The following is an 18,491-nucleotide window of genomic DNA, read 5'->3' as shown; positions in this document are numbered from 1 at the left end:
TGAAAGATCAGTCCATATAAAGGGTAATCCGCGCAATATTTTGATTAGTGTCTACTAGTTCGATTCGAAAAAACTAGCTCAAACCTAATTACTTAACCCGTGATTAACTAGTGGTCAATAATTACATCCAGTGGGTTCTTCTTGATGTTAATTGGTTTCCTATTTTTCATATCCCTTGATTCTCCTTGCTTGTGAAGGTCACTGATCGCTTTACCGGCCCCTCAAATTAATTTTTATCCATGTTCCTAATTAAATAAAAAAATCAATTATTAAAGTGTTTGACTTGGCTTAATTAGTAAAAATTTCTAACTAGCTTAATTTCCCTAGATATAGTTCCCTGTGACAATAGAACCCGACTCATAATTGGGTTAACTTTCTCACTTAGAGGAGTGAATTTCGACGTCATCACATACAATGCCTAAGTAGGCATTCATTCACTTCAATGTTGGTATCCTACAAAGTTGCATTCATTCACTTCAATGTTGGTATCCTACAAAGTTACAACACGTCTACAATATTTCCTGCAGGATAGATGGCAAAATCGGTAAGGCCTTTTCTTTCCGATACATGGCGTGTATCCTGCAGAGAGCAGAACCAGCTACTTTCCAAGCAAAACCACATTTTTCGATGCTGTATGTGATCCTCGCATTATCATATGTTACATGATATATTGCAAGGGCCTCATTAAAAATGTCTTCAGTCTTTCTTTCACTTTGTTCAAACTCCACAGCACCATAGAGCAACTGCATTCCAAGAAATCAATAAAGCTCACTTCATTTGTCAAAGGACAATCTCTCTCTGACTGAAAGTTGACGTGAAGGAAAAACTAACCTTCTTGTACTTCTTTATAACTTCATTGCAAGAGGAGATTCTCAGTTCACAACCAGAGTTCATGGCCCTTGTCATATCCTTTTTGTACTCTTCATATCTTCCTCTCCACAGTGCCATGCATGTTTGAGGGATTTCAACCTCAAAGCAAGGCAGTTTAGAGATCTCTACACACAACAAACAATTAACACAATGATCACTGAACTGCTACAATTTTCAATTGAATCATCAAAGTGTGCTTCACTTGTTATTTCTTATCAAACATTTAATAATAAACAGAAGATGTCTGCGTAAACAAGAAAGCACAAAAATCATATAACCTCATCCATCAATTTATAAGTTAGCTTGTGTTTCATGAAGCACAAAGACGAATAAACTATAAAGCTCCTGGAAAACATAAGCCCAAACATATATGCAACAATGGAGCTACTTAAACTATAAAAAACAGTTGGAAACACAAGTCCAAATATTATGCATGCAGAGGAGCTTTAACCTGTTACACACAAATCTTCGTCTGGATATGAGTCGACATGATCATAAATCTGACCCAGAATAGAAGTTGAATGATAGCTGAAGGGGTTCCCTTTTTCCATATAGTGCGGGAACTTGTTTGCCTTCAGATCACGAGGGATGCTAACCTGTGTTGCCAGAATAACATGCAATGTGTTAGAAACTCTGCATTCAAGCTGAAAGGAAGATTGACGGCCAGTAAAACTTTTTGGTTCAAAAATAAACATTTTGAGTTATCATAATAGAAGAGTTAGAGACATAGATAAATAGATAGTTACCAAATCGAGGGCAGCATTTAAGTTAAGCTAACCTTCTTCCCACTTTTAGGTGCGTCTAATGCATCATAGTAGATGTCAATCAGGTGAAGCATCTTGCCTTTCAAGCTATGCATCTCGTCCACATCATCTCCTCGCAACATCAGAAGACGGTCCATAAATGCCAGCCAGCTATCAGCAGCCACAGACATATTGGCACTAAAACAGCAGAAAGAGAAAGAGACTACATCAGGAACAAGGACGAAGAAAGGCTATAAACAATTCTGAACAAGTAATAAATGAACGTGTTAGCTATGGTTAGAAGTATAACTAAAATTAGATTGTTAAAATATTCAACTTCAATCATGAATTTTGTGTTAAAGGATGAGGAATTGACAATCAGAGTTGCATATTCAGCAGGCCATCTAGGAGGTAGTATTACTCGTCTTGTACTTCTTTCAGTTCACGTTATCGACCACCTAGATTGTCTCTCCAATCCCAAGGAATATAACTAGAAAACATGTCAGCTCGCTGGATGTCAAAAACCATTCCCTTGCCTGTTAAAGCATCCCTCTGAAGCGGATGACATGTCAAAAGCTCTCTGGCAACAACTATGGTGTTTAGATTGCTAAACTTTTTGAAAAAAACACCAGAATAAATTATGTAGACTTGTAATGCATACCCTTTAGCCTTTGCTTCCAGAAATTGCCGAAAAAGCTCATATTCCAATTCATCGGCTGAAAATTCAGTTGGCTTTTTGCTGACTGCCTTAGGAGTTGAATGCATGCGAGTCCATGGTTTACTTGTTGTATAAGAATCTACTAGCTGAAATGTAAAAACCAAACTTTGTACAACCATATTCCTCTAAGACAAGTAGTCAGAAATAGTTGAATGCATGCGAGTTCATGGTTTACTTGTTGTATAAGAATCTACTAGCTGAAATGTAAAAACCAAACTTTGTACAACCGTTTTCCTCTAAGACAAGTAGTCAGAAATTCTACTAAACGACCAATTTACAGCCCAACATAAAATATTGCGCCACGTAGCCATATTTTCAGTTTATACAACATTTTACAATATTATACAACCTTATATCTGGGGGAAAGCATTATACATAATGTATCAACCTTGTATAGAAGTGTATAATAGCATATAAAAGGTGTTTATACACAAATATGAGCTAAACCGGGTAACAAATTGTATAATCTACATCTACATTATTATAAAAGCATGAATATAAATGTTGGTTGACCAAAATATCCTTTAAATATTGAATGACTTTTATGCCCTTAACTATTAACTTTAAATTCTACTAGAAAACGACAAAATTGTCATTGAAAAGAGGTCATAACGTAGCCAGTTATCGATGTAAACACAAATTCTAAATAATCCAATCCTATTTAGGCCAAGTTATGCCCATTAGCTGACATACGGACTCTTTGAACCTTGAAACCTAATCAATTATGCAGCATATTTTTTAGCATTGATCTTCTTAGTACTGCCTAACGCTATAATCAATTAAATTGAGCACCATATATAGCTTAGAAGTAGAGCTTTGTGTTTAAGAAAACATTAATATATTACCATCTTCAATAAATAATATTAATGTTGATAACATATTCTAATTTCAAATGACCAAACGGTAACTTTTTGCCTGTATTAGTTATACTCCATAAGCTACGAACCATAAGTCCATAACTGTGTCCTACCAATTATGTACTGAGAATACTAAAACCATATCAATTCTACACAGAAAGTATATAAGACTCAAAATTTATATGCTTAACGGTTGAAGGTAATTAAAATTGTAATAATATTTAAGATTTTGAATTCAATTAAAATATTGCTATCATATTAGAATAGAGAGAGACATTGTCGTTACCCTTTCAAACATCAGTAATTCAATTTTTCGAATATTTTAGAATTCTAAAGAAAGCTAATAGGTTCTAATAGCAAGACTTAATACGACTTATGTTACTTCGATTTGGATAGAGCTTGAGTTTTGTTATATTTGAATTTGAGTAAAAAATGATTATATTATTTGCATCAAGATTTTGATAACTCCATCTTGAACTTGAGATATAGATCAACAGTATTGGCAATACAGTAAAATTAATCTGAAAAAGGAACTCTTGGTCAATGTACGTAACTCTCAAAACAATTTTATGCGATACAGAAAGGTTTATTATTTATTGCATTCATGATTAACTAACATATTTTTTCCTTCTCTTCATTCTTAGACATTCTCAAATAATAATTTATTTGTCTGTTGGTAATTTCTCGACTTCTATGACAATATTCAACTTGCAAAATGTCAGTAAGATTGAAATGCTCTAATGCATAATGATTTTAAGGACCAAAACTTCTTATAATTGAGTTATTGGTTAATATGCAAATTCACTTTAGATTACTACTAGTATCTATTTATAATTCTGATATTTTACAGAGGGTCTTTTGATCCAAAGCACTTGCTAATAATTGGCATGATATTAACGTGCGAGGCACGTTCATAGAAACTAGTGTTGTATAAATATTGTATAAACTGAAAATATGGCTACGTGGCGTAAATATTTTCTCCCAGTAGACATAGAGCGTAATTTTCCCTTAAATCCCCAACCCATAAAATCTCACCCTCTGCCACATCTAGAGCATGGACATATAACATGGGAACCCAGCACCGGGTAAATCAAAAAAGTGAGATGAACCTTGGTTCTGAGGCCATGTAAGAAAATTGACCTGAGGATTGCCTAAGATCATATAAGGAGACTGAATTGCACCTCCCACACCAATGCAGACTCAATCCCCATCCCCCCCCCCCCCCCCCTCCACAAACCCACCCACACACACACAAAAAAACCCTGTCCCAAACCTCCCATGACGGGACATCTGGAGCGTGACAATACAATATGGGCGCCCAACATCGGGTGAACCAGGAACTAAGATGGGCCTCACTTTGATACCATGATAAGGAATGAACATTGGACCTAACCTAACCCAAAAGCTAGCTCATGATTGTCCAAGACCATATTAGGAGACCCATTTTTAAATAATGTGGGATCTAACAATACATACTCCCTTCTTTACAAAAGTAACTCTTGAGAAAAGCGAACTGAAAACCAACCTTACGGTTTATGGAAACCCAATACATATCACCATCAAAGTCACCATTGGCAATCTCAGTAGCAGCTGACCTTGGACCTTTAGTGGAGAAAAATATACCATATTTGGCATCACCAACAATATCTACAAGCTCTTCCACATATCGAGCTTTCATCACATGTACATCTCCAAAGTGAAGACCAGGATTTCTATAGACCAAAACACGCCCAGATACTTGACCATTATCTCTGCATTTGCGGTGCACAATTGAAAAAGGGATTAGTAGCTGAGATATTCCTCATAAAATGAGAATACTAAAATAAACATATTAGATCAGAATCTAAACCAATTATCATGTTTCAAAGCTTAAATATCTCTTTGGAAGAAAACCTTAGCTCAATGTAAGTTCAACATAGTGGTAAATGTCATTCTCTCCTCAGTTATCACTTATCATAGTTAAACTTCACAAAAACAAAGAATTCAAGTTGCTAAACGTTATGGCTTTAAGATAGTGTCTAAAAGATGGAGGCAGAGAGAAAAAAGTTGTGGATGGACGTAACAAAACAAAAAAACATCCGTGAAGTAGGTATTTATTTACTCATAATAATCATAATTTCCTTGGAGCTTAAGATAGTGTCTAAAAGATGGAGGCAGACAGAAAAAAGTTGTGGATGGAAGTAACAAAACAAAAAAACATCCGTGAAGTAGGTATTTATTTACCATAATAATCATAGTTTCCTTAGAGCTCTATTTATTGTCAAGGAAAAACATCCTTACATTGCCATTGGCAGGTATATTTCCTTATCCTTATCTCTCAAACACAAAATATCAAAAACATATAAAAGCTCCAAAAGCATGTACAGATAATGATGTTCAGTCTACTTACAGAATAACAGAGACTTCATTGCTTTCCAGTACACCAGTGGGGTCAGCTGTTCCCATAAGATAAAAACTGTCACTTATAGGAAGCTTTCCTCCTCGAAGCTTAGTTCTTTCAATCTTTGCAAGCCTAGACAAGCGAGCATGGAGATGAGGTTCATTGGGAGGTATCCCAGATGATATCATCCTTGCTGATAAACAATCATCATCCATTTCTCTGTAGTTGATAGCAACTGTTTGAAGAGTTGAAGAAATGACTCAGCAAAAAAGTTCTGACAGGTTTCACATATTAAATGAGAGATAGTAACAGAAATAGTTGGACACTTATTCCTCCCCGCCTTTCTATGACTCAGAGAGTAACCATCATACGACAAAAGAACACTGAAGAATATAAGTTTGCAGAACGAGTGATTCCATAGTTATGTTATACGACTTATCAAAACAAGAAGATAAATGCAATAGGAGTATCTGATTCTGCTATTACCTTTTAGAGCTGCCCGCTTCCTCAAGTACACTTGTTTCGTCTCTTCCAGAGCACTTCCCAAAATCTCCATAAAAAAATCTTTCTGGACTCCTCCATAGCTAAGCAAAGAGATTAAATGCTTGGACAGGTATGCCTTCTTTGGTCTATGACTAAAAAGAGAAAAAACCTAAGAATTAGGGAGTGCAATGCAAGTAGAAATGTCAGCGTTTAGTATTGAGTAAAATACCAAAAATCCTCTAAGTTTGGCACACATCTCTCCCTGATGCATTAAAAAATAAGCACAAGAGTTTGTCATTTTCCAACTTTGTTCCCGTGAAAGCAATTTATTAAGATGTCTTGTAGCCTGTAGGAGTTAAGTACAGATGTCTCCGTACCGATCCACGAGACTATACTAGTGTTGGTTTTTTAAAAGATGGGGCAGCAATTCCGGCGATAATTTTGCGTCACTTTCTCTCTGGTGGGTTTTGTGCAAAACCTGAAACCACCACAAGGTAGAGAACACAAGCAACCAAACCCCTAAAATTTCCAACCGCCGGAACCCTAATCCGGTGCTGTCAGTTTTTTTTCTTTCGGCAGATTTGTGTTTTCCAGCCACCTTTTCAATAAAAAAAAAATCCCAATAAAGTTGCACAACAATTCTGACCCCAACCATATAATTTTCTTTAAGATCCGGTCACTTTTTGTTTTTCGGGCGATTTCGAGCAGCCTCCGGCCACTTCTTTTGAGAACTTTTTTTTTTCAGTCAAGTCTCCCAGCAATTCCGCACAAACCCCAATAATTTTTTCCTGATTTTGATCAGTTTCGTATTTTCCAATGACTATTTTTCTGGCATCTTCTAGATTTGTTTTATTAGCACAATCAGCTAAATTTCGTCCTTTTTGAAGTTTTGAGCCATGTCTCTCGGATATGATATGTTTGGCTCCAAAAACACGGGAATCGGAACTTCAAGCCCTATGATTACTTCCGAACCGTTAATGGGAAGTTCAAACTATTTAGCTTGGGCTTATTCGGTTGACTTGTGGTGCAAAAGTCAAGGTGTTCAAGATCACTTAACTCAAAAGGCTATTGTGGTTGATGAAAGGGCAAAGGCTAGTGAGGTTGATGAAAACACCAAAGCACAGTAGGAGAAGATTGACGCTCAATTATGTAGTATCTTGTGGCGATCTATTGATCCAAAGTTGATGCCCTTGTTTTGTTGCTTCCAGACATGTTATTCAGTTTGGGAAAAGGCTCGCGCTTTATACACTAATGACATATCTCGATTTTATGAGGTGGCATCTTGGATGACCAAGTTAAAGAAACAAGAATCAGATATGTCTACCTACTTGGGACAGGTACAGGTAGTCATGGAGGAATTTGAGCAGTTGATGTCAGTCACCACGAACGTTGAAAAACAACATGAGCAAAGACAGATGTTGTTTCTAGTTCTTACACTTACTGGACTTCCTACTGACCTTGATTCGGTGCGTGATCAAATTTTGGCTAGTCCTACGGTTCCTACAATTGATGAACTATTCTCTCATTTGCTTCGTCTTGCTGCGCCTCCTAATCACACAGTGGTTTCATCACCAACCGTTGACTCCTCTATTCTCGCATCTCAAACCGTAGAGAATCGAACATCTCAGTCTATGGATAATCGACGAGAAGGAGGTCGCTTTGAAAAATCTCGAACTAAGTGTAGTTATCGTCATAAGTTTGGACACACTCGTGACATCTGTCGTGCTCTGCATGGTCAACCACCCAAACAATGCTCATGTTGCTCAGACCGACACTACAGGAAATCCGAGGCTTTTATTTGAAGTTGAATATAATGAGTGCCTTCAATATCGAGCAAGTAAGCAGATATCTCCACAAGTAGCCACAGATTCTCAGCCTAACACTTCTGTTGCTGGTAATTCCTTCGTTTGTGTTTCACAGCCTAGTATCCCTCCATCGGGGGCCGTTGACTCAGGCGCTTCTAATCATATTTCTGGTAACAAGTCACTTTTGTCAAATATTATTTATTCACAGTATCTTCCTCCGGTTACTCTAGCCAATGGGATCCAAACAAAACCAAAAGGGGTTGGACAAGCTAATTCCCTATCTTCTGTCACTCTAAACTCTGTTCTTTATGTCCCTGGTTGTCCTTTTATCTTGCATCTGTCAGTCGTTTGACACGTGCCCTAAATTGTGCCATAATATTTCTTGATGATTCTTTTGTTATGTAGAGCCGCAGTACGGGATAGGTGATTGGTGCAGGATATGAATCACAAGGCCTATACTGTCTAACACTTACCTCTCCTAATTCCTCCACAGCATGCTCCATTATAGATTCTCCAGACTTGATCCATAAACGATTGGGACATCCGAGTCTGTTCAAGCTACAAAAGATGGTGCCTAGTTTGTTTAATCTGTCCAAATTAAATTGAGTCATGTCAACTTGGGAAACACACTCACACTACCTTTCCACGTAGTGTTGAAAGTCGTGCAGAGTCTATTTTTGTGGTCCTAGTAGAGTCGGTTCACCTTTAGGATTTCGTTATTTTGTTAGTCTCATTGACGATTTTTTCAAATGTACTTCGCTATTCTTAATGAAAGATTGTTCTGAGTTATTCTCTATATTCAAGAGTTTTTGTGCTGAAATACAAAATCAATTTGGTGTTTCTATTCGTACTTTTCGTAGTGATAATGCCTTTGAATACAAATCCTCTCAATTTCAGCAGTTTATGACTCACCAAGGAATTATTCATCAAACATCTTGTCCCTACACCCCTCAGCTGATTGGGTAGCCTAAAGGAAGAATAGACATCTCATTGAGACTACTCGCACTCTTCTCACTGAATCTCATGTTTCGTTGCGCTTTTGGGGCGATACAGTCCTCACGACTTGCAATTTGATTAATCGAATGCCCTTATCTTGTATTCATAATCAGATTCCATATTCCATAGTATATCCTCAGTCATCTCTATACTCTCTTCCTCCTCGTGTTTTTGGGAGCACGTGTTTTGTGCATAACCTAGCTCCGGGGACAGATAAATTAGCTCCTCGCTCTCTTAAATGTGTCTTTCTTGGTTATTCTCTGGTTCAAAAGGGGTATCGTTGCTTCTCACTTGATATCCGTCGATATCTTATTTCTGCCGATGTTACATTTTTTGAGTCTCAACCTTACTTTAGATATCTTTCTGATCATCCTCATATCTCTGAGGTCTTACCTATACCTCAGGTTTTACCTACACTAACCTTTGAGGAATCTACAATTACTTCTACATCTCCTGTCACAGTGCCACCACTTCTGACTTATCTTCGCCGACTGCGTCCAACATCAGGTTCAGCTAATTCATGTCATGCCTTGGACCCTGCACCTACTGCGGACTTGTCTCCTCCTGATCAGCCGATTGCACTTCGTAAAGGTAAACGGTCCACTCGTAATACTAATCCACATTATACCCTTTTAAGTTATAACCGTCTATCATCATCCCATTATGCCTTTGTATCATCATTGTCCTCTATCCCCATTCCTAAGTCTACAGGTGAAGCCCTTTCTCATCCCGGATGGCGACAGGCTATGATCGACGAGATGTCTGCTTTACACAAGAATGGCACTTGGGAGCTTGTTCCTCTTTCTTCAGGTAAATCTATTGTTGATTGTCGTTCGGTTTATGCAGTCAAAGTTGGTCCGAACGGCCAAGTTGATCGGCTTAAGGCTCGCCTTGTTGCGAAGGGGTATACGCAGATATTTGGGCTTGATTACAGTGATACTTTCTCCCCCGTGGCTAAAATAGCATATGTCCGTCTTTTTCTATCCATGGTTGTTATTCGCCATTGGCCTCTTTATCTGTTGGACATTAAGAATGCTTTTCTCCATCGTGATCTTGAAGAGGAAGTTTATATGGAGCAACCACCTGGTTTTGTTGCTCATGGGGAGTCTAATTTGGTGTGTCGATTGCGTATGACACTTTATGGACTAAAGAAATTGTCGTTGCTCGATCTAGTGCTGAATCAGAATATCGAGCAATGGTTGTAGCAACTTGTGAGCTAGTTTGGATTAAGCAGTTGCTCAGAAAATTTGGAGAAATCAATCAAATGGAACTTGTGTGTGATAGCAAAGCGACCCTTCATATCGCATCAAATCTAATATTTCATGAGGATTAAGCACATTGAGATTGACTATCACTTTGTCAGGGAAAAGATACTCTCCGGAGATATTGTTACTAAATTTGTGAAGTCGAGTGATCAGCTTGCGGATATTTTCACAAGTCACTCAGTCGTCTTCGTATTAGATGCATCTGTAACAAGCTCGGTGCATATGACTTGTATGCACCAGCTTGAGGGGAGTGTTAGAATAGGAATAGGAATAGGATTTATATATAGTATCCTACATGGAAAAGGATTAGGATGTAGAGTCTATAAATAGGGCTCAATGTAATAATGTAGATACACAATTCAATAATATAATTTTTCTCCCATAATTTCTGACAGCTTCAGTTGTTGCAATTTAAAGAAAATTGCTCCTCCTCAATTTCTGCTTCTGTTGTTTGTGCTTGAGGATTGTTTTGAGTGTCTCTAGATTTGCACACTTTTGTAAAACGGAACTTTCTCTGGGTTTGTGCATAAAAAGAACCCTCAATAACCTTGTTTTGTTTAACAGCTTTTTTAAAAGTACCGCTTTAATTTGGACAATTGTAGAACATAGCAGTTGTGAGGTTTTTTCTTCCATCACAGCATCCCATAAGTCAGAGGTTTCAAAGTAACACTTGAACTTCACTGATCAAATTTGGTAATTTTCGCCGGTGAAAGGTTTTGGGATATTCAAAGAGAGATTGCCACTTGCCATTTTTGAAAATAGGTTAAAACTGATATTGGTTAAAAATCGGTGTTTGTTGAAAATAAGCACGGGTTAAAAATGGGTTGAAAATAGTTTTTTAGATGAACTCACAGATCCCGTAAGATCAATGAGGTTCTTGATACCACTGTTTGGTTTTTTAATAGATGGGGCAGCAAAAAAGTTAAAAGTATTGATTGAAAAATTTATCTCAATATTTTTATTAAGCATAAGTGGGCTTTAAATAGCCAATTGAACAACAAAATCTGCAGAACAATTAAAAAAGCCTAATAAAACTCAACAACCTAATCTTTTTCTACAATTTAAATTCAAATAAAGTAGACTCATCCTAGAACTAATCTACTTATTATTCTAACAAGAAAAATAATGCAGTATCTGAAAGCAATTTTCAACAACTAGACATTGCTGATGACTCATAAGACCGGTGAACTTAGGGCGGTTTCTGATACCACTTACCCTAAGTTGTGCAACCACAGGTAAATACTAACCTCTTATCAATAAGGTATGGTGAGGGGACCTCATTAGGCTCCTGACCCCTCGATTCCCGAGAAACTCGATGATCTCGAAGTTTTCCGAAGCCTGGCCAGTATGATTGGTTAGGGGTGCATGAGTTTTGTAGATCTGGAATCAACACTTACGTCTTGGAGAAGAAACCACATATATGGTTCGTGAAAGCCCGTAGCCCCACCTCCCTATCCTAGAAAAGCACAACTAACATAATTAAGGGCTTCTGTTTTCTAGTGATATAATTGAAACTGGAATGTCCACCGTGTAGAGTAGGGGTGTCAACTTGGAGAGTTGGGATGATTGTCAAGATGGGCTAAGCTAATAAATGGGCAAGTAATTAACTCATCCAAAGGTTACTTGGCTGAAATGGGTTAAACAATGAATCATAATCCAGCCCGTCCAACTCTTACCAAGTTTTTATTTCTTTGTTTGTTTTTTACAATTTGTTTAATTACTTACTAAAACTTTCTTTTATTATGGCTACCAGTGTCATTTGGCCCGGGCTAACTAAGACTAAAATTATGTTTGCAATTACCTTTTTTTCCACTCTATATGATATTAAGTTCTTGAAAGATTAGTCGATATTTTCTAACAAATTCCTAAAAACTAAAGGCTCTCCAAAAATTTAAATTGCACAAAAGCATTTAAAAATTGAACAAAGACTTTTTTGTCCTTATTTTAGACTTTTTTTAGCATTATTTATTTGTTGGATTTTATTTAGATTTAGATTTTGAAAATTTCTTGAGATCCAACTTAGCGGTAACATTTGTGTCATTAAAAACATCCGCTATGAACTATGACATTTTCTTCCAAAAAGAAGAAAAAAAATTTGGTTCAAGAAAGAAGAGACATCAATTATATATACTACATTTATTCTTTTGCTGAGATGTTAGTAGATGTTATTTCATTTAAAATATAGAAACTACACTGAAAATATGAAGAAAATTAATAAATTTTCTTAATATAATTAAAACCTTTTGCTTTCCCAAAATTCATTTGATGAGGAAATGACATTTCTTTCTTTTGTTAGTTTATAACAGGAACATTATTTTATAAAATGTACATTCTAATCATTTTTTAAACAGAAATAAAGCTTCAACGCTTCATGTTTAATTTAATCATGTTTCCCTATGCTAAACACACTACCTAATGGGCGGGTTTGGCTGGTCATGTTTTCCTGGGCTAATTTTGCCACCCCTAATAGAGAGTATTAGGATACCTATTTCATTCATTCGCTTTAATCATTGAAAATGATACACGATTCTTTATCAAGTTCGCAAGACACTATAAAGTTGCTATGACCATCTTAAAGGATGTAACGAAATGGATCTTGGGACTAACTCAACCCCAACAAATTATTTTGGGGGGCTCTTAACACTCCTCGCATGCTCAGACCTCGTTAATTGGAGCATGGACAATAATATGGAGGCCCAACATCGGTGGACTAAAAACTGGGATATATTTTGGGGGACTTTTAACACTCCTCGCATGCTCAGACCTCGTTAATTGGAGCATGGACAATAATATGGAGGCCCAACATCGGTGGACTAAGAACTGGGATGGGCCTAGCTCTAATACCATGTAAAGAAATGGATCTTGGGCCTAACTCAATCTCAAAAGCTAGCTCATGAGGGGAGGATTGCCCATGTCCATGTAAGGAGACCACTCATCCCTTTTTCATCCTATGTGAGACTCTTTAACAAAGGACATTTGCGAGTTCAAGACCTCCGGCATGAGGGCAATTTTATCATATCATAAAACACTTGCTACTTTTTAGATATATATATATATATATAATACTAGTATTAATGTGCGCGCGTTGCGCGTTTACATATATCAGTAAGTATAAAAAATTAAAATCACATAGAAACTGTGCCGTGTGATCAATAGTTCGTGAAGGGCTTTCATGCCTTTAGTGGTATGCGTGTTGCGCGTGTACTCCAAATTAATGTGAATTTTTCTAAAACAACATAAGTATTATAGTGGTGCTTGATTGAAAGGTGAGACGATTGTTTAACTTTATATGAGTACTTTTGTAAGGCCCCATAAATTCGAAACGTGAAATTCAGTCAGTAGCGGCTTAAACATGTCAAAAACTGAACTAAGCCTATTAACGTGGTTAAGGTTGCACAAGAGGGTTCAACACTCAAAAGTTGTGTCTGGGAAGTAATATGTGTTTAGAAGTGAGGAGGAGTGGATTGGAGCAAGTGAAAACAATTTGAAATTGGAAATAAATTGGATATTTTCGTGAAACAGCAGCGACCGTCGCAGTGGTCAAAAGTTGGCCGCTGCAACGCTCAAAAATATGTTCTAGCCAGCCGTGACCGCTGCAGCGACCAAGAGGTGAGCGCAGCGACCAAGAGGTGAGCGCTGCGACGGGCACACATGAAGCCTTTAAAACCCTACTTCGAGTTTCAATTCCTCATTTCAGACTTTGAAGAGCTCTCAAGGATTTTTCTCCCAAGCCAATCTAGATTTTCCCCATAAATTCTTGGTCATTTCTTCACCTAATACGCAGATTAACTCATGAATACTCATGTGGATTTTAGAACTCTCAAGTTTTCTTCTCAAGAACTCAAGTGAAAAGTATGGGTTGACACACGGTAACCACAAAAATGAAAATGTTGAGCTTGTAAAGATATTTTAAGTTAAAATTGGATGAAATGGGTTTGATTAATTTGAGGGTCTCCAATGGTTGAACAAGTGTTGTCGGAGGTTGCCAAATACACGAGGACTTCGTAGTATGCTGCTTGAGGTATGGGTTGGTTTAGAAATCCTTCAAATGAGAGGCATGAATAGTGTCCGCTAAGTGTTCGCTGAAATGCACTAGTGATCCAATTCTTTATTTTCTGATCCGATTGTGATGTACATGATTCATATCTTGTTGATTAATGTTCGTTGAGACATTTGGGACTCGTGGGACTATTGTCAGCCCGAAAAGCAATCGAGGTATTGGCTAAACTCTCTTCCATATAATCGTTTATCAAAATTCCATGTCTTCCGAATGTATTCACAAGTGTTCATACCTTTCTAAATGCTAGGGTATAATACTGGGCGACAAGCGACTATACGCTAGCATTATTCCTATACATCAAAGAGTTGACATTTTTCCCTCTCACTATGATTATGAACATTGTTATGTATCAAATATTAATGACTTATGCTATTGAGTTTCTCCAAAGGGTCTTCACATGGTTTTATGACTTTTTAACGATGATGATAAATGATTTCAAATTACAATGTATATTATGGGCTAATGAGCCAAATGACATGATTTAATTTAACTTTGTGAAAGAGGCCAAAGGTACCTAACTTTATGAAAGGCCAATGGTTCCAACTATATGATAAGTGTTTTGGGAGTACTCTTAGGAACTTGGAAAATATTAGTAAAAGGGCCCAATACCTGAAACTACGTGTGCTGATGTAGGTCAAGTATCTTTCTGTTGGTTGGGGCGATTTCTGATGTTTCCCTTAATTGGGATGAATGTATTGCTAGCGTACTTGTCAAAATCGTACGGATTATGGTGAAAGGCCCTAGTCGATGCGGGAAAGGTGCTCGACTTTCCCGAAAGCACAAATAGTGACCCGACTCCCCACTCCACCCCCACCCCCAAATCTCAATGTCTAGGAACTTCCACCGAGAATTATATGCATGTTCAAAACTCAAGCTATGATGTTTTTGTAATAACTCTAATTAAATTACATGTTATTTAAGCAAAAATAAAAGAAAAGACGGATTGGCAATTTCATTTTAGGAAAAAAAAAAAGCAACAACAACAACAACAAAAGTGGGCCAAGCCCAAAAGGAATAAGAAAAGAGCTAAAATCTGATGGCTTGCCATGCCATCAGACATGAGAGACGAGAAAGAAACGAGACAGCAATAGATATGATACCTGATTGCAACTATCTCCAATGAGTTAAAAGTTGGTATGATTGAAATTGTTGGGTCTGTCTCAACCTTCACCATTGAGGGTCTAATTTGAATTTGTTGTGATCCAATCTAAGAGAATGACGAAAAAGTGAGTCAATTATTGAAGACTAAATAGCAACACAAAAACCAACCAATTAAAGGGGAGATTAAAGTTTTCACATAACAGTCTGATTTTTTATTAATAGGAAAAACTATCAAAAACTGAGATTTTTAAATTAGCTGGCACGTTGAAGTTCAAACACAAAGAATACGATGAACATTGTAATAACTGGTCAAAGACGGAACTGCAATAGAAGATGCACAAGTCAAATGTGATTCTCCATTAAAACAGGGTAAAGTACGTGAACTGTTTTGATGAAAAAGCTTCTAGCTAGAGGACAACTGGGTAGCTTCGCTAGAAGTATTATTTCAAGTAGTGCTGTCAAAAGACTATCAAAAGCTTTATGCAAGTACTTTTAACAGTACTATTTTTGAAAGCATTAGCTGAAAACTTCTAAATTACAATGCCAAACCTATTTTAAATTAGCCAGCAAAATGGGTTATCCAAAAAATAATAATTAGCCAGCAAAATGCTCCACAAAGGATCAAACTGCATGTATATGCTACAGTAAATTTACAAAAGCATTTTCATGCTACAGTAACTTTATCAAAGCATTTTCATGCTACAGTAACTTTATCAAAGCATTTCCATTTTACATAATGAACTTTAAACAGAGGTTCTATCAGTTTCTTTTCCTTTTTTTGGATAACCGAGAAATCTCAAGGACCACTGGCGCATGATTCAAAACTCGAAGGACAATGAGCCCTCCCTCTTCCGGTTTAATTTGATAGTGAACAAATCATCTTTTGAAGTGGTGCCTAAATTTTAAGCCTTAAAGTAAACTTGAATAGCTTCTAATTTGATCGTGGCTCAGTTGGTTGAGCATGAGGCTTTCATAATGGAGTCTCGGGTTCGAACCCCCTGCCTACGACAGCAGGGGATTTGCCTTCTGGGTCGAGCTCGTCGCACTGGACTTGCCTAGTGGGGGTTATCTCTCCTGTATGATTTGCGAGCTATTGCACAGGAGCTGGGTTTACCCTGTGCGTACCCGAAGGGTAGTGGCTGCAGGTTCCCATGTCATCAAAAAAAAAAAAAGTGTTTTTCTTAACACAAAGTTTACAACCTAAAATCAATTTAAAACTTTTTTTCCAAGCACTTGAAGAAGTATGATTTGCTGCCAAAAGCACTTTTATCTTTAGCATAATGCACTCCCAAGAGGGGCATTAGTAATGAAATTAAACGGTGAAAATTTTAAATCATCTATTCTGATAAACGCAGAAAGTGCTGGGATAAACACATGGTCAAAGTATTTGAAAGAAAATAGGGGCATCAAATAAAAAACCACGAACAACTTAATAGAAGTCAAAACATATCATCTAGTTCAACCAGTGATAGGACAGAACATAAGCAGATGCACAGGGCTAATTATCAACTTATCATTTCTTTTTTCAATAATATATTAGTATTCTTCCATAACAAAAAAAATTCGAGTTTTTAATCGTTAACCAATGATAAAATACAGAGTTTCTATGCTACCTGTTCGATCAAATACTACTCTTAAGAGATGATGGAAAGTATAAACCAAGGCCACCTCTCCATAAAACTTTCTTGGACAATTTTTCTTGTATAAAAAAGTCATTTCTTCTTTAAGATTGCTTTTTGGATGTTGGAATTAGTTTAAACTTGATGGGCTGAGGAAATAAGAGTAAAATAGAGAAGAGTTTGTTTATCTAACAAATGAAATGCTCAGAGGCATACATGGAACCTCATGTATCAAACATCTTTTTTCTTTAGGCTGCATGATCTAGGACTTATGTGATATGTCAAAGGTAAAAAGAAAAAATGATCAAATACAGCATTAAACATATAGCATATCTTAATTGACAGATGCAGAAATACCTTTCTATTAACAAGAAAAGTTCCCTTGACGGCACATCCGTTGTAGAACAAACGGCACTGCATCAACAAAGGCTTGGAGGAAGAATATTGAGATAATTAACGAAGCCTATTTTGGAAAATCAAGTATAATAAAGTATTCATAGAATAGATACCGGTTCCCTATTCCATGATCCAGCCGCTCTTCTTTCTGCAGTCATGCCATCAAGGTCCACAATATCAACAAAATTCTGGAAAAAGATTATTTGATTAATGGAGAGTTATACCAGTCCAAGAATAAACAAATATCAGCAGAGGCAAATGACGATGCACAATCCCAAAGAGCTTCAACTAAAATGGTCCCTTAAGTTTAAGGATTGCTCCATTTTTGTCTTCCTCATCTAACACTGAACAAATCTAGCCCTTTAAGTTTACAAGATTGGAATACTTTTGCTCTAACCAACCCGAATTCTAACAGATTTCCTCAAACATCAACTGAATTACTCATGTATAATCCGTTAATTTTGGGTTTGGCCATTTTCATCCTTCTTATGTAAAACAGAACAGATGCAGTCCTTTAAATTTACAAATTAACAATATTTTGGGTCCAATCTAACAACATTCAAATGAATTCACTACAAGTTAACGGAATTGATCATGTGTAAAACCAATTCAAGAATCAACGAAAGTGAAAGGTGGGTTCTTTCAATACCATGATTACCAGGAGCGTGGTGAGGCCTTGTGATGGTAAGATTCCTTCAATATTTTTTTCTAATCTCCTTTTCATTGCAATCAAATAAGTATTGGTATGACCGATCCGCAATCGAGTAATATCTTACTTTTGGGAAGTTCTTAGGGGTGTCCTTTGAAGGAATGGACTTAGGGGTGTCCTTTGAAGGAATGGAGGAGAACTCTTGCAGATCATCGAGCAAGAGGCAAGGAGTGATGTTGATATTGTTAATAACAACAGGATCAATAAGGAAAGGCAACCGGTGGAAGCACAAAAAGAGGAAGGAATAATGGTGGTGTATGGAAGAAGAAATAGGATTGTAGCTTATGAAAAATCTAGATTGCGCAAACATTTAAACCTCAAATTTTGTAATCTTTAATCCTACTCTTGGTCCAAGTAAAAATTTCACTTTCCCTTTTCCTTAGAAGTTCCTCAGGTAAGTTCTTTATACGGCATTGAAACGATAAATCTGAACAAATTCCAATTTCAGGGTTTCTCTTCTATAAAAAATAAAAAAATAAAAAGATTATG

The 18,491-nt window shown here is 36.8% G+C and overlaps 1 protein-coding gene across 5 annotated transcripts in view; it reads right to left on the bottom strand.

The window, feature by feature from the left end:
• Window positions 1–363: 363 nt before the first annotated feature.
• The window catches only part of LOC132609898 (probable RNA-dependent RNA polymerase 3), a 28,479-nt gene continuing 10,351 nt past the window's right edge, over window positions 364–18,491 (bottom strand). For 2 of the 5 annotated variants that reach the window (XM_060324093.1, XM_060324096.1), the window contains exons 9-19: window positions 17,407–17,481; window positions 17,255–17,326; window positions 15,278–15,384; window positions 6,055–6,203; window positions 5,578–5,803; window positions 4,714–4,939; window positions 2,275–2,417; window positions 1,649–1,811; window positions 1,322–1,466; window positions 832–995; window positions 364–743 (exon numbers count right to left, since the gene is read on the bottom strand). In XM_060324093.1, coding sequence (XP_060180076.1) covers window positions 510–743; window positions 832–995; window positions 1,322–1,466; window positions 1,649–1,811; window positions 2,275–2,417; window positions 4,714–4,939; window positions 5,578–5,803; window positions 6,055–6,203; window positions 15,278–15,384; window positions 17,255–17,326; window positions 17,407–17,481 — 1,704 coding nt within the window. In that variant the 3' untranslated portion in view covers window positions 364–509. Of the gene's footprint in view, window positions 744–831; window positions 996–1,321; window positions 1,467–1,616; window positions 1,812–2,034; window positions 2,194–2,274; window positions 2,418–4,713; window positions 4,940–5,577; window positions 5,804–6,054; window positions 6,204–15,277; window positions 15,385–17,254; window positions 17,327–17,406; window positions 17,482–18,491 lie in introns of those variants that run through there. The other 3 variants (XM_060324094.1, XM_060324097.1, XM_060324098.1) reach the window with 3 other exon arrangements.

Source organism: Lycium barbarum, chromosome 9, assembly GCF_019175385.1.
Source record: "Lycium barbarum isolate Lr01 chromosome 9, ASM1917538v2, whole genome shotgun sequence".
In the NCBI taxonomy this organism is placed as follows: domain Eukaryota; kingdom Viridiplantae; phylum Streptophyta; class Magnoliopsida; order Solanales; family Solanaceae; genus Lycium; species Lycium barbarum.
This window is presented reverse-complemented; position numbering and strand designations above follow the sequence as displayed.